The 13085-nt window shown below is 40.2% G+C and overlaps 1 protein-coding gene across 4 annotated transcripts in view; it reads right to left on the bottom strand.

The window, feature by feature from the left end:
* Positions 1–13085, bottom strand: part of OLA1 (Obg like ATPase 1) — a 164119-nt gene that overhangs the window by 144792 nt on the left and 6242 nt on the right. For all 4 annotated transcript variants that reach the window (XM_061608460.1, XM_061608458.1, XM_061608457.1 and 1 more), the window contains one exon: positions 10423–10550. In XM_061608460.1, coding sequence (XP_061464444.1) covers positions 10423–10550 — 128 coding nt within the window. The remainder of the gene's footprint in view (positions 1–10422; positions 10551–13085) is intronic.

Raw genomic sequence — 13085 nt, 5'->3', positions numbered from 1 at the left:
AACAGTGAAGCAAATGCACTTGCCATTTGTTGTAGGTCACCCTTTCTAGAAGTTTTAACATCATTAAAAACCGAGTACACAATCTAAAATCATATTAACAGGTCACCACCTTCACCTATGATTCACTTAAGAAGGAAAATAAGCCTGCTGAAATGGTAGCCTCAAATTACTGATGATGTTGAGCCTCAGCTCTCCCAGAAGGGACAGGAAGGGGGGAGGCATGAGTTTCAGGCGCCTCCACTGCCAGGAGACACAGAAGACTTGGGAGTTGTTGAGTCTGAGCGAGACCTTGGGGGGCGGGGGAGAAAGCCTGAATTCCAGCCAGTTCCCAGTTGCTGCTGAGAATCTGCTGGGGGAAGTTCCAGCAAAAGTGCCAACTCCTCCCTTACCAAGCAGTTCCCAGGATGCCATCAGCATGACGCAGCCCCCTGACCTCGAGTCCGTTACTCAAGAGCAGGTGTCTTCCGATGAGCCGTTAGAGACACGCCCCCCCCCCTCGCTCCCGCCGCCACGAGAAACGGACAGGGCAGAGACAGGACTTGCGAAGGAGTCAGAGATTACGATCGAAAATGTTCCCTACTTAAGCTTGCGCTTACAGTGCGGAGCTGCTGTGTCAACTTCCTTCATACGCCGCAGAGCATGTCTAGAGTGTAGTTAGGGATTTTAGTGAGTTAGTGCAGGTTTTTCTATGAAGCGCAATGCCTTTGATGTATCCATTACTTTAATAAAACGAGATTTAATTGCACCCGCATCTCAGCCTCATAGTTCCGGCTCTGGACAGGACAGTGGTATAATCTTCTTTATCTCAAACCAAGCGTTTTTTCAAACAGAACCTTTTACAATGTGAAACTATGATGTGCATTATGCTGTAATGTAAAAACGGTAAAACATGAAACTTTCCTTGACCACAAATATTTAAGACACCCAACACATCATTCTCAACTATAGTTTAGAGTGATATGAATGATGAGGAACAAGCAAACAAGTCTTGGGCTCACATTCCCCTCTCCTCAGCCAAGAGGAGGAGTTTGGAAGCTTTACTTCCACTTTTACCACAGCTTGCCATGTCATCCACACCCAGAATGGCAATTAATCTCAACAATGATGAGTGTAAACAAACCAGCTTCAGCAACCATGTTTTGAAGTAGGTTTGTTTGAAAGTAACCATAGCAAATATTGAACACAGTTTTTTCACTACTGTTAAGACAACAGTCAAGCAAAAGCTTCCAAACTCCTCCTCCAGTTGCAACCTTCAAGAGCAGCTTTACAGATGGCATGAGGGAAAACATAAAGTGCATGTGCAATGCTCCCCCTGTACCCATTTCAGTCCCTGCCACTGTATCTAATTTACTGCGTAGGTATTGTGCTCAATCAAAAACTGTTCTAAGGTAAGACATTAACCATTTTTAAGGCTTCAATAGCCACCAAGGAGATAGAAAGATTTGAAGTATTAATGATACTGTCGGAGTCGAGTCTAGGTAGATACAGCAAAAGATTTACAGTCCTTAAACTAAGGATGGCCAACCTTTTTTTTTGGCCTAAGGACAGCATTCACTCTTGGCTAACCCTCCAGAGGCCACGTGGCAGTGGTGAGTGTGGCCAAAAGTGGATGCAGCCATCCCACACCCTTGCACACACACCACACAAACATTCCAGACAAATAACACAAACATATCTCTCTGCCTGCCTCAGCACTATGTCTACTTTGATTTCCCCCCCTTTTTTTCCACTGCCATTAAAATTAGTGGGATCGGGGGGGGGGGGGACGACTGAAAATTTTGCTTGGGAGGCCAGATCAGGTCCCCAAGCCTGAAGTTAGCCACACCGCCTTAAAGAATAAAAATATATCACACTTGAACAAAAGCATTATACACTGGCACCTTTGAAATTTTAAATTCATCTCCAAATGCATGTTGACATCTGAAAGTTAAAAGTTTTTGGAAATGTGGTAAAGTGTCACAGCATAATACAGCTGCACAAACAGAACAATTATAATTGCCAAAGGAAAGCCATACATGCTGAGGGGATGAGATGTAGCTCTTGTTACACTTTGTTCACTAAAATGATGGTGCAATGGAGTGTGGCTAAGTGATATCATCATATGTCTCTCCGCTGCTGCCAGCAGTTTCCAGTAATATCTATCAGCAGGGATGATTTCTACTTTGAGAACATAAAAATACAACATGCCTGGGGAATGCAGAGTTTAAAAAAAGGAAGATGTTCCAAAGGCTATACCCAAGTCCTGTTAAGCAATTCCTGAAAACCTGCAAGACCTTGTCAAATGTTCTAGTATGAAAATGTTTTATATAGGAATTTTGTTGAAAAAAGTGGCTCTAAATTGTACATTGAGGGGGAAAACTAATAAAAATAAATCTACTCAGCTTATTCTGCCCATGTGTTGAGTCTCAATTTTTTAAAATAAAAAAGATTCAGATGTTAGACAATATAATGTCTATAATGTATGTGTTTTTAAGGACAGAAAAAGTCATATTCTCTGAAGAACAACATGAGATTTTTCCCCAAAGTAAGTACACATTACATGTGTGCTGACTTATGTAAAAAAAAAAAGTTTGAAGCAGCAATCAGAACATACACTTGCAACAGCAAACTTTGAAACTACACCATTTGCAAATACTTAAATTGTAGTTATCTCAATGAGGTTACAATAGTGTTATGAAGTATACCACATTATTTACAGGACCATAATTATTAAACATGTATTACAAATTTAACAGATATTGCACAGACCTAGAATATAAGCTATTCTAAATATTCTTTCAAATTATAATTGTCTCACATGCATAATATACTATTCATAGCATAAAAACTTACACTTTGTGAAATCCTTTAAGTTCATTGTAGAATGAGATACAGAAAAAAATCTGGTCTTTTATCTTCTCTATGTTGTTCTAGATTTAGATTTGTGTTTTGTAGTAAAATACAGTTTACAGGATACAATTTATCATCTGTATGTTAAATGGTATAATTGGGGTGGGGGCACCAGAAGTGCACAGTGCACTTTCAGACATTTCCTAACAACCAAAAAGTCATTAAAAAGATAAAAATTCATTTTCTCAACCATGACAAATGCAGAATTAAATATAACTCCCTCTACTCTCTGGGACAGCAAACTAAATACAAGGGTCAAAGGGAACAAAAGGTATTGCTAAGTAAGAGATAAGGAACTGTATTCAACATAGCACTACAGCTAAGGTTCTATCATTGCAAGGATTTCTTCTTGAGTGATGGAATGATCTCCTCTCCTCCCCTCCCCCACACACCCTAAATCGGTTCTAGGGCTTTTCCCAACCCTCCAGAGCAGATTTGGGGATGACATGGGGCACACGTGGGAGGAGAGGGAGGAAATCCCCTTAAACTAATCCTTGTGTTAGTAGCACAAAAAGTTAGTGACTATAACCCAGTGTCACAATTAACAAATGTCTCAGTGATACATAGGCCCAGTTCAAATTCTGCTTTTATATTTTCATTAGCAGTCTGAGATTAAGCCATAGTTTCCTGGTTCGGATGTAACTGGATACTGACTTAACAAACCTGAAGTATTCACCTGTGGCACATAATCAAAGGAAAGAGGGAAGACTAGAGAACATGCAGGCACAATGCTCATTCTTGATCTAATAACCCACAGTTTATTGGACAAAAATTGTTGCATTTGACCCAGGCCTAGCATATAATTCATCTTGAATACTCATGATGCTTCCCTTTTCCCTTCACCCTACATGCTTAGCAAAGCTACATCGTAATGCATTAGGAATTTAATTTTAGAAGCAGAACAGAACATCACTTTCACCAGAAAGGTGATGGAGAGAAACTGGATTTTGCTGTGCTAAGAGGTGATTGGAATTGGGGGTGCTACCTGGCAATGCCTGAGTGGTTACCTCTGTACTTCTGTACCCCAGGAAAGTAACCTACAAATTTTCAGAAGGTTGGGTACAGAGACTACTAGGGTGTACTGATGAATGAAGCAAACAACTTCTGGTGTGTGTTCTGCTGAAGTGCTACAAAAAGTCACATAAACCAAGTGGAAAGCTAATTTGATAGGAGTAGATGTGTGATTATGTGGCACACAGGCAGAAGAACTGGAATATTCTAGCCTATTTTCCAAGCAAGTACCACTAACTTGAACTAGAAAAGGCAACAAAATAGACAAGGGTGTTACATTATTTCAACTTCCCTACCTCAAAGCACTGTTATTGGAGAGACCTAATAAAATAATTTCTGATTAGAAGCTAGACTTGTCAATCACATAGAGCTTCCCGCCGGCATTTTTCTCACATGGCAAGCTTGAGCAGAAAAGTTTCAATTTTGCAGACATATTGTCTGCACAGTTTAACATACTAATCTCAAAAAAGCTTCAGCTCAGGGTGCTTAGGAGAGATCCCACTTCGGCTTAGATAAGCCCTAAATCTGTCTGAAGTGGTCCACTTCAGTTCTCAGTTCAGGATTAGTGCACATCCATCCAATGCACACCCCTAACTTTTAGTCATTCTATAAGTTCTTTCCTGAAATGATTTTGAAACCAGCCAATATCTCTCAGGTCACTATGCATCCTCTAATGCTGAGCATATTGCCTATTCTTGCAACACATTCATGAAAGCAGCATTTCTGAGTTCCAATAACATACGCTGACAAACAGCGCTGCTGGCATGCATTTTGAATAAGCAGTCTTGCCAAGAATTCAAGCAAAAATGTATACACAACGCTCAACTAATTCTGATTTGTTACAACAATGTTAGCACAAAGACAGTATCTGGATAAGCTGTCACCATCTACCAACCAAGATATAAAAGAACTCAGTTCACAGTAGGAAAAATCAAGAACTATTACAAAGCATATTTTTTTAAGTTAAAAGTACATGCACATTCCTAGATGAATCCTGAGATGGAGTAGTGCTTATGTAAAAATAAAAATAAAACCATAACAAACTAAAAGAATTTGTCTTCAGTTCTGGTTAACGAAATATATTGTTGGGCTGGTGACCAGTAGGCATTACTGTCTCTAGTAGTTTTCCATTTATTTTATTTATTTATTTTATTTATTATTTCAATTTATATACCGCCCTTAGCGAAATAGCTCTCAAATAGCTTTCCATGAAGCCTGCAAGTGTGAAGACGTAACTGTGGTTAAGGGGGAGTTATGTCTATGCCCTGTCTGGGAACGGACGGCCAGGGCCATTGCTATGGTAGCCATCTGATAGCGACTGGGAAAGTTCTAACAGAGTCTATGTGTTGTCTTTCTTCTGAATTATGCCTCTGAGCTGAGAGGCTGTCTTTTGTGTTTATCTATGGAGAGAGATGTACCAGAAGGGGGGTGACTGAAGAATCTCTACATGTATTTACTCTTAAGCCTCTGGCCTTAATGTCTTTCAATAAAGACTCTTAACATGCTCTGAAGAAGTTTCTTGCTCAACTTAACTCCAACGTAATGTATGCTGTTTCACACAACAACGCACACACGCCAGCAGTGGTAGCAGAGGATGGTTACGCTCCACAGCGCATTACACCGGAGTAAGTTGCTGGTCTGAATGGCAGACGGAGTTCCAGAGAAGGCAGCTTGATTGATTGAACCAGACGGAGGTGAGCAACATGGCTGTAAACCTGTCTGGGGGAGGCTTGCCGATGGAACGACTTAATGAAAAGAATTTTGGCAGCTGGAAGCCGAGGATGAGGGCTTTGCTGATAAAAGAGGATTTATGGGACACAATAGATGGACCCACTCCGGCGGTGCTGACTGCGGCTTGGACGTGTAGAGATCAGAAGGCGCAGGCTTTTATACTTCTGGCTCTATCTGACTCTCAACTGCTACACGTGAGAGATGTTACAAACGCCAAGGAGATGTGGGACCGGTTGGAAGGCATTCATGTGCAACAGACCGCGGGATCTAGATTGTGTTTGGCACGGAAGCTTTATCAAATGCGCTTCACGGGTGAGTGCGACATGTGTGAGCATCTCATGGAATTCAGACGCCTGTTTGCTGAGTTGACGGACCGAGGCGTCAAACATTCTGAACTTCAGAAGACCTATCTGATCCTGGCTTCACTTGATGGGACTTGGAATAATATGGTCATGGCTTTTGAAGCCATGCCTGACGGAGGTTTGAACGTTGCGTTTATTGAGGAAAAATTGACCCAAGAATGGCAGCGGAGACAGGAGGTGAAAAGAGCCGAGTCGATGGAGGCTGTCAGGAAGCAAGAGGTGAAAACTGTCGTGCCGAAGGATAATAAACAGAAGCAGCAACAGAGGCTGAAGGCTTGTTTTGTTTGCGGAGATCGACGACATCTCCAGCGGGGTTGTCCAGTCAAGCGAAACTCCAGGGACGGAGGCTTGAAGCAGGGAAGTGTGAACTTTGTTTGTAAACAGAAGTCTAAAGACTTGGAACAAATTAACTTTATTGTCGACAGCGGAGCAAGCCATATATTAATTAAAGACAGACATTTGTTTTACGTTTCAGAAGAAGTGAAAGACTTTGTTTTACTTACTGATGGATCACGGAAATCCGTAAAAGCTAAAGGTCTGGTGAAATCTGACAAACTTGGACTAATGTCAGACTGTTTGTTTGTTCCGGAATTGGCTCATAATATTTTATCAGTTAGCAAACTGGTAAGTTGTAATTATTCAATTTTGTTCCACAAAGACCAATGTTTTATAATGAGGGGAGATGAAGTGTGCATGCAGGGAAGCCTTAATGATTCACAGTTTGTAATAAAGAGCAGTCAAGCAGGGTGTGCTGTGTTAAACGCTGAGGCACAGGTACATCAGAGCTGCGTCCATGAATGGCATCAAAGGTGGGGCATGCAAACCTTGACACGATAAGAAAAACCCCTTTGCACAGTGAAGACATGCATTTAAAAGATTGTGGACAGTTAATGGATTGTGATTCTTGTAATCAAGCTAAAATGACTATTGCACCAATAAACCGGGAGGCTGAGAGAACCACAACAGCTCCCTACCAGCTAGTACATATTGATTTAGCAGGGCCAATAAATGCTTCACGAGGAGGTGCGAAATTCTTCATGGTACTGGTAGATGATTTTTCAAGATTTTGTCATGTTTTTCTGTTAAAGCATAAAAGTGAAGCTGAGCAGAAGCTGAAACTGTTCATTAAGAGAATCGAAACTCAACACTTGGTCACGGTAGGGGCTATACGCTCGGACCAAGGTGGGGAATTTACGAGTAAAGCATTGAGTGACTTTCTGGAGAGTAAGGGAATAAACCAGAATTTCACTGCTCCACACAGCCCGTTTTCCAATGGAACTGCTGAGAGAAAAAATAGGGTGCTTGGGGAAGCAATGAGAGCCATGCTGCTGGATTGCAGTTTAGGGAATTCTTTCTGGACAGAAGCAATTCTTTATGCGAATTACATTCACAACAGGGTGTTACACAGTGCTATTGGAATGTCTCCTTATGAGAAACTTACTGGCAGAAAGCCTAGAATACAACACATTCAAAAATTCGGGGCAAGGTGCTGGATCTACATTCCACAGGGAAAAAGGAGGGGCAAGCTTGCGCCCAGAGCACAGCAAGGTTTTGTTTTGGGATTTCAGAATGCATATTACAGAGTTTGGTGTCCAGAAACACAGCAGTTAATTCTGAGCAGAAGCATTAAAGTCTCAGAAAAGCCTTGGGATCAAAGGGAGACAGTCCTTCTTACAGGAACAAATGACACACAAACACAATCACAGAAATTTCAGCCAGATGTTAACGTTAAAGTGGAAGGTACACAAATACCTCTCAGAGATGCTTTGAATGAGCTCATTTCTGGAAAACGCAGATCAAAGAAACGAAAAGCTGAGGAAATGGAAGCTCCTGCGCAGGTTGTGCCAAGCACAAGCACAAATGGGGGGGCAGAGAGAGCCGAGGCTCTGGTTCCTTTAAGACGCTCCACGAGAGCGAATTTAGGCAAACCGCCTGACAGATTTACTGTGGGATTAATAACAAGTCCTGGAATGAATAAAGTTGTAGACATAGATCCTGAGACACTTTATTTGACATGTGTTGAACCAAAGTTTGAGTGAATAAAGTTTTGAACTGTACTGAGATGTAAGTTTGAACTGTACTGAACTGAAAATGCAATGTACTGAAATGTATTGCAAGAGGTATTGTAGAAATGTATGACTGTATGACTATGTATTATGGAGATGTATTTCCTGTGTATTTTGCAATCTTAATGGAAAAAAGGGAAGCTGTTGGGCTGGTGACCAGTAGGCATTACTGTCTCTAGTAGTTTTCCATGAAGCCTGCAAGTGTGAAGACGTAACTGTGGTTAAGGGGGAGTTATGTCTATGCCCTGTCTGGGAACGGACGGCCAGGGCCGTTGCTATGGTAGCCATCTGACAGCGACTGGGAAAGTTCTAACAGAGTCTATGTGTTGTCTTTCTTCTGAATTATGCCTCTGAGCTGAGAGGCTGTCTTTTGTGTTTATCTATGGAGAGAGATGTACCAGAAGGGGGGTGACTGAAGAATCTCTACATGTATTTACTCTTAAGCCTCTGGCCTTAATGTCTTTCAATAAAGACTCTTAACATGCTCTGAAGAAGTTTCTTGCTCAACTTAACTCCAACGTAATGTATGCTGTTTCACACAACAACGCACACACGCCAACATATATACCTGCTTCATTCTGACTTGGTGGAAGAACCAGAATGCAATAAAGAATGAGACACCAGTATTGCCTCATTAGCTCCCATGGAGAACATAAGATATAAAGCAACAATCATTTCATAACTGAAGCTACAACTCAACATTGCTTGTTGAAGTAAAGAGCAGATAACTGTGTAAAACTAGGTCTGAAGTGGGTTTGACAAGAGCTGACTAGACAAAAGTAATTTTATTGTTTCATTGCTTGACAATGAAGCAATGGAGAAAATGAAGCAATTAAAGCAATTGAAGAAAAATAGTTTTTGCTACGTATGCTGTAAACGTACTTTGTTTAGCAGAACAATGTGAATGTTTGTTCTTGTGGATAATGTCATTCACTGAACACCCAATACAGCACTATTCAGTAATTTAATATGAACTCTGACTCAGGAAGCCGAATTCCAATAATCAATATTGATACTGATCTACTGATTTACTGTACAATAGAACTAAATCTCTAATCCCCATTCCATTCAAAGCCAAAATAGTCTTAATGAAATTTGAATCACCAACATATATTTGCACCTCATGAAGAATGGCCAGTTTCCTTAACCAAAACTAAATGTAATCAGCATATATTTAAACTCGAAATATTCTGTCAGTCACTGCTTTCCCAAAATAATATAAGCTGCTACACATCCATATGAAACTATCCTCAGTACAATATCAATCCAAGACACTCTGCTTTTTCTTAGGCTTTATGTTTTTTATTCCTTACAGTTACCAAATAATAATATCCTAACTCCTATACCTTAATACCATTACTTTGCTCAACAATCTAAAACATTATGAAAAATAAATATTAGTTCAACAACTTTTATTTTTCATCGTGTACTAAATGCAAAGTTCCAGATGAGCTGTGTATTTGGGCACAGTCACACACTGCAAGGGAAACACAGGGTTGGGCCCATATTTTCCAGGACTGCAATTCCACTAACTCAACACTTCTCCTGATTTCTCCTGATTCCACCTTCCACCTTCCTCCTCCTGTGCCCCTGAAAATCTGCTCAGGTGGGTTGTGGAATACCATGAGAAGGGCTTGGGGGAGGGGAGGGGCTTCAGGGGAAATAGAAAAAAGTGGCTTCTTCCCCTCCCCTCCCTCCGGCAGGAGCCTCTGCTGGATCAGAGTCCCTTGCACAAAACGGAGGAGCCCTTCTGTTCATGGAAACACCAGTCTGGAGCCAACAATTCCAAACTCTGTGTTTCCCCCTCAGAATGTTAATAGGGTGGGAGGGGAGGTTATACTATTGTCACCACTTTATCATAGTAAATTCACATTTACCAAGGTAACATGTAGCATTGTTTAAGAAGCTTGTCTTTGATGCTCCATTTATTACACAAGCAACATCCTTAATTTATATATATATATACATATTATTTTATTAAACTTATATCCCATCCTTCCTCGCACAAGAACCCAAGACAGCAAACGCATCTGTGATAAAATACTATTAAAAACAAAATAAAAATATTTAAAACATTTAAAATTGGTTAAAAACACCTAAAAACAATGAAAAACAATAAAACACGTAACCAATCATGTGTCTGAATAGGCCCACCAAAACAGAAAAGTTTTCAGCAGGCATCTAAAGGAATAAAATGATGGTGCCTGCATAATGCCAAAGTGCTACTACACTAAACACATAACTTCTTATAAATGTAGAACAGACACTGCTTGGCACTTGAAGAAGTGTAAGTTCTGCAGATCAAAGTGATCAAATCAGTACATATTTAGATATAAACATTTTAAAAATCCAAGTTTACATACGCAGTAGATGAAAGATTCCATCACAGGCGCTAATGTGCGACAAAAAGGCATTTCCTAGTCCCTGTCCAGCATGGGCTCCTTTCACAAGGCCAGCAATATCCACTATATTCAGAAAAGCTGGAATTTTGCTGAAAGATAATTTAAGATATTAATAATTAGCAGCATAGTTCAATATTTGCAAATATGTTCAAAGCAGCTACCCAGAAGACTCTACAGTAAGGGAGCTAACCTGTGGCCCTCTAAATGTTGTTGGACTGTAACATCCAGCACCTCTGACCACTAGCCATGCTGGCTGGGGCTGACCCAAGATGGAGTCCAATAACCTGGAGAATGATAAGAGTAACCCCTTCCCTGTGCTCTAATCTAACAACTACACGCCATTTCAACTAAATAACTGAGCCTAGAAAAGTGAAAAGATACAGCTATCTAAGTTGAACCCTTGTCGCTTCTGTATCTGTTTGTTGTTGTGGCTACTTTCAGTGCACAGAGCCTGAAGATGTGGACAGAATTCTTTGAGAAGTGATGAAACCTACCATACGTGTGCTTGACCCTTGCACTTCCAGACTTCCTGCCAGAGCGGGCAAAGGCCTAACCTAAGTGGGTGAGGGGACTGACTGATGCCTCTCTAGGAGAGGGAGCTTTTCTATTGGGCCTAAAAGAGGCAGAGGCAAGGCCTTTATTTTTAAATGCCACTTATAGGGAGCAAATGACTCCTAGGTTACAATTCCCTCCCTGGAGACATATGTTTGGCCCTTCAGTGCTAGCTCTTAAGCAAGCCTTTAAAACCCATTCATTTTCAGCCACTTTTACTTATCTATTAATTTATTATTTGATTTATATCCCACCCTTCCTCCCAGCAGGAGCCCAGGGCAGCAATTTTAATTCAAATGCCATGCTAAACTTTTTAGTATTTTATATTGCAGCTTGTTTCAAACTGATGGTTTGTTAGCTGTTTAGTTTTATATGAGTGTCTGCTGGTTTTTGAAATGTTTTAGTTTCTATTTTAACTTTGGCTTAATTTGTTGGAATTATGTCTTACCCTTTTTATGCAAGCCACCCTAAAAAGGACTTCTCAGTAGCTGCTCCCAAGTGCTTTCTGCCAGCAGGCAAAAGCCTTATTTATAATGGAATATAAATAGCCACCCCATAACATAGTTTGCCTGGGCAACTTACAAAACAAATACTATTACAATATAAAACAATAAAAATGATTTAAAACTACTAACACAATTAAAACACCGGTTTTAAAAGAGTTGTTTTTTAAATACACAAAAGTCTTCACCTACATCAAAAAGACCACAAAGATGGCATATCTCTCTGGGAAACCTGTTCCACAACTGGGGTGCACTACCAATGAGGTCTCTCCCTGGATGTTACTTGCCTCATTTTATTTGGTGGTAACACATGGAAGCTTCAGATAGATGCTATATGGGGAAACCAGTCTTTCAGGTAACCTGGTTCCAAACAATTTAGGGCTTTAGAACAGGAATTGATAACCTATGGTCCTCCAGATGCTGTTGGACTACAGCTCCCATCAGCCTCAGTCAGCGTAATCAAGAGTCTGGGTTGATGGAAACTGACAACCAACAAGACCTGGAAGACCTCAGGTTAGCTACCCCTGCTTTACATTTTAAACCCAGCATTTCATATATTGGGCTCTGAAATGGGTTGGGAGCCAATGCAGTTGATAAAACACAAACTAATATTTGGACAAACTACCAGTTAATAATCTTACAGCCTTATTCTAGACCAACTGCAGTTTACAAACCATTTTTAAAAGGCAGCTCTGCGATACTAACTGGGAAGTTACCAAGACTTATGTATAGAACTTAGAAATTGGAGAATGTCATGAAAAGATCACATCAACATAAAATTCTGCCACCTATTTTCATCAAATGGGTGTGTAGGCAAGTACTATAGCTCCTGTTAGCAGTTTCCCACTCTGACACCTTCCAACAAACCGTGGCTTACATTACTTATGAGGAGCCAAAGTTTTCTGAAGGCCAAACTGAAAAAAGCAAATACAGGAAACTTGATTTAATGCAGGTCTCAAAACTAATCAAATATATTAACATACACTGCCCTTTGTAAATCCAGTTTTGTGCAAATAAAAACCACAAATAACCTGAGGCTCCATGAACACTAACACATTTTATTACAGCATAAATATGTGTGTATAATTGGATTTTAAGTATCGTGTTTTATATGAGCTGGTCAATGACCAAAATAAAGAAATCTATCTATTTGTGTGGATAATCTACTTCATCTGATGAAAGTAGACTTTAATCCAAACGTTTTTGACTTTATAACATTTGCTAGTTTTGAAGGTGTTACAAGACAATTTGTTGTTTTTGCTACAACAGACTATCATGATTACTGATAGTGAACAATTTACCTCTGGAAAATTATTCCAGTGAAAAAAGTCCTCTCTATGGGTCATACACAGACCACTGAAATCAATGGGCTTAAGTTACTTAAGTGCATTTATTTTAAGGGGTCTACTCTGTGTATGACTGACATTGGATATCACCCTGTCTTTATACACTGCAGACACTACCAACATTTTAATCACATTCATCCAAAATATTATTTATGGGAGTGTTAGCTGTTTCACAACAGGAGACCAACAGTATTGAAGAATTAACATTATTTTTCAACAGCAC

The sequence above is a fragment of the Rhineura floridana genome, chromosome 2, assembly GCF_030035675.1.
Source record: "Rhineura floridana isolate rRhiFlo1 chromosome 2, rRhiFlo1.hap2, whole genome shotgun sequence".
Taxonomy (NCBI): Eukaryota; Metazoa; Chordata; class Lepidosauria; order Squamata; family Rhineuridae; genus Rhineura; species Rhineura floridana.
The sequence above is the reverse complement of the archived record's forward strand: the minus strand, read 5'-3'. Positions and strand labels throughout refer to the sequence as shown.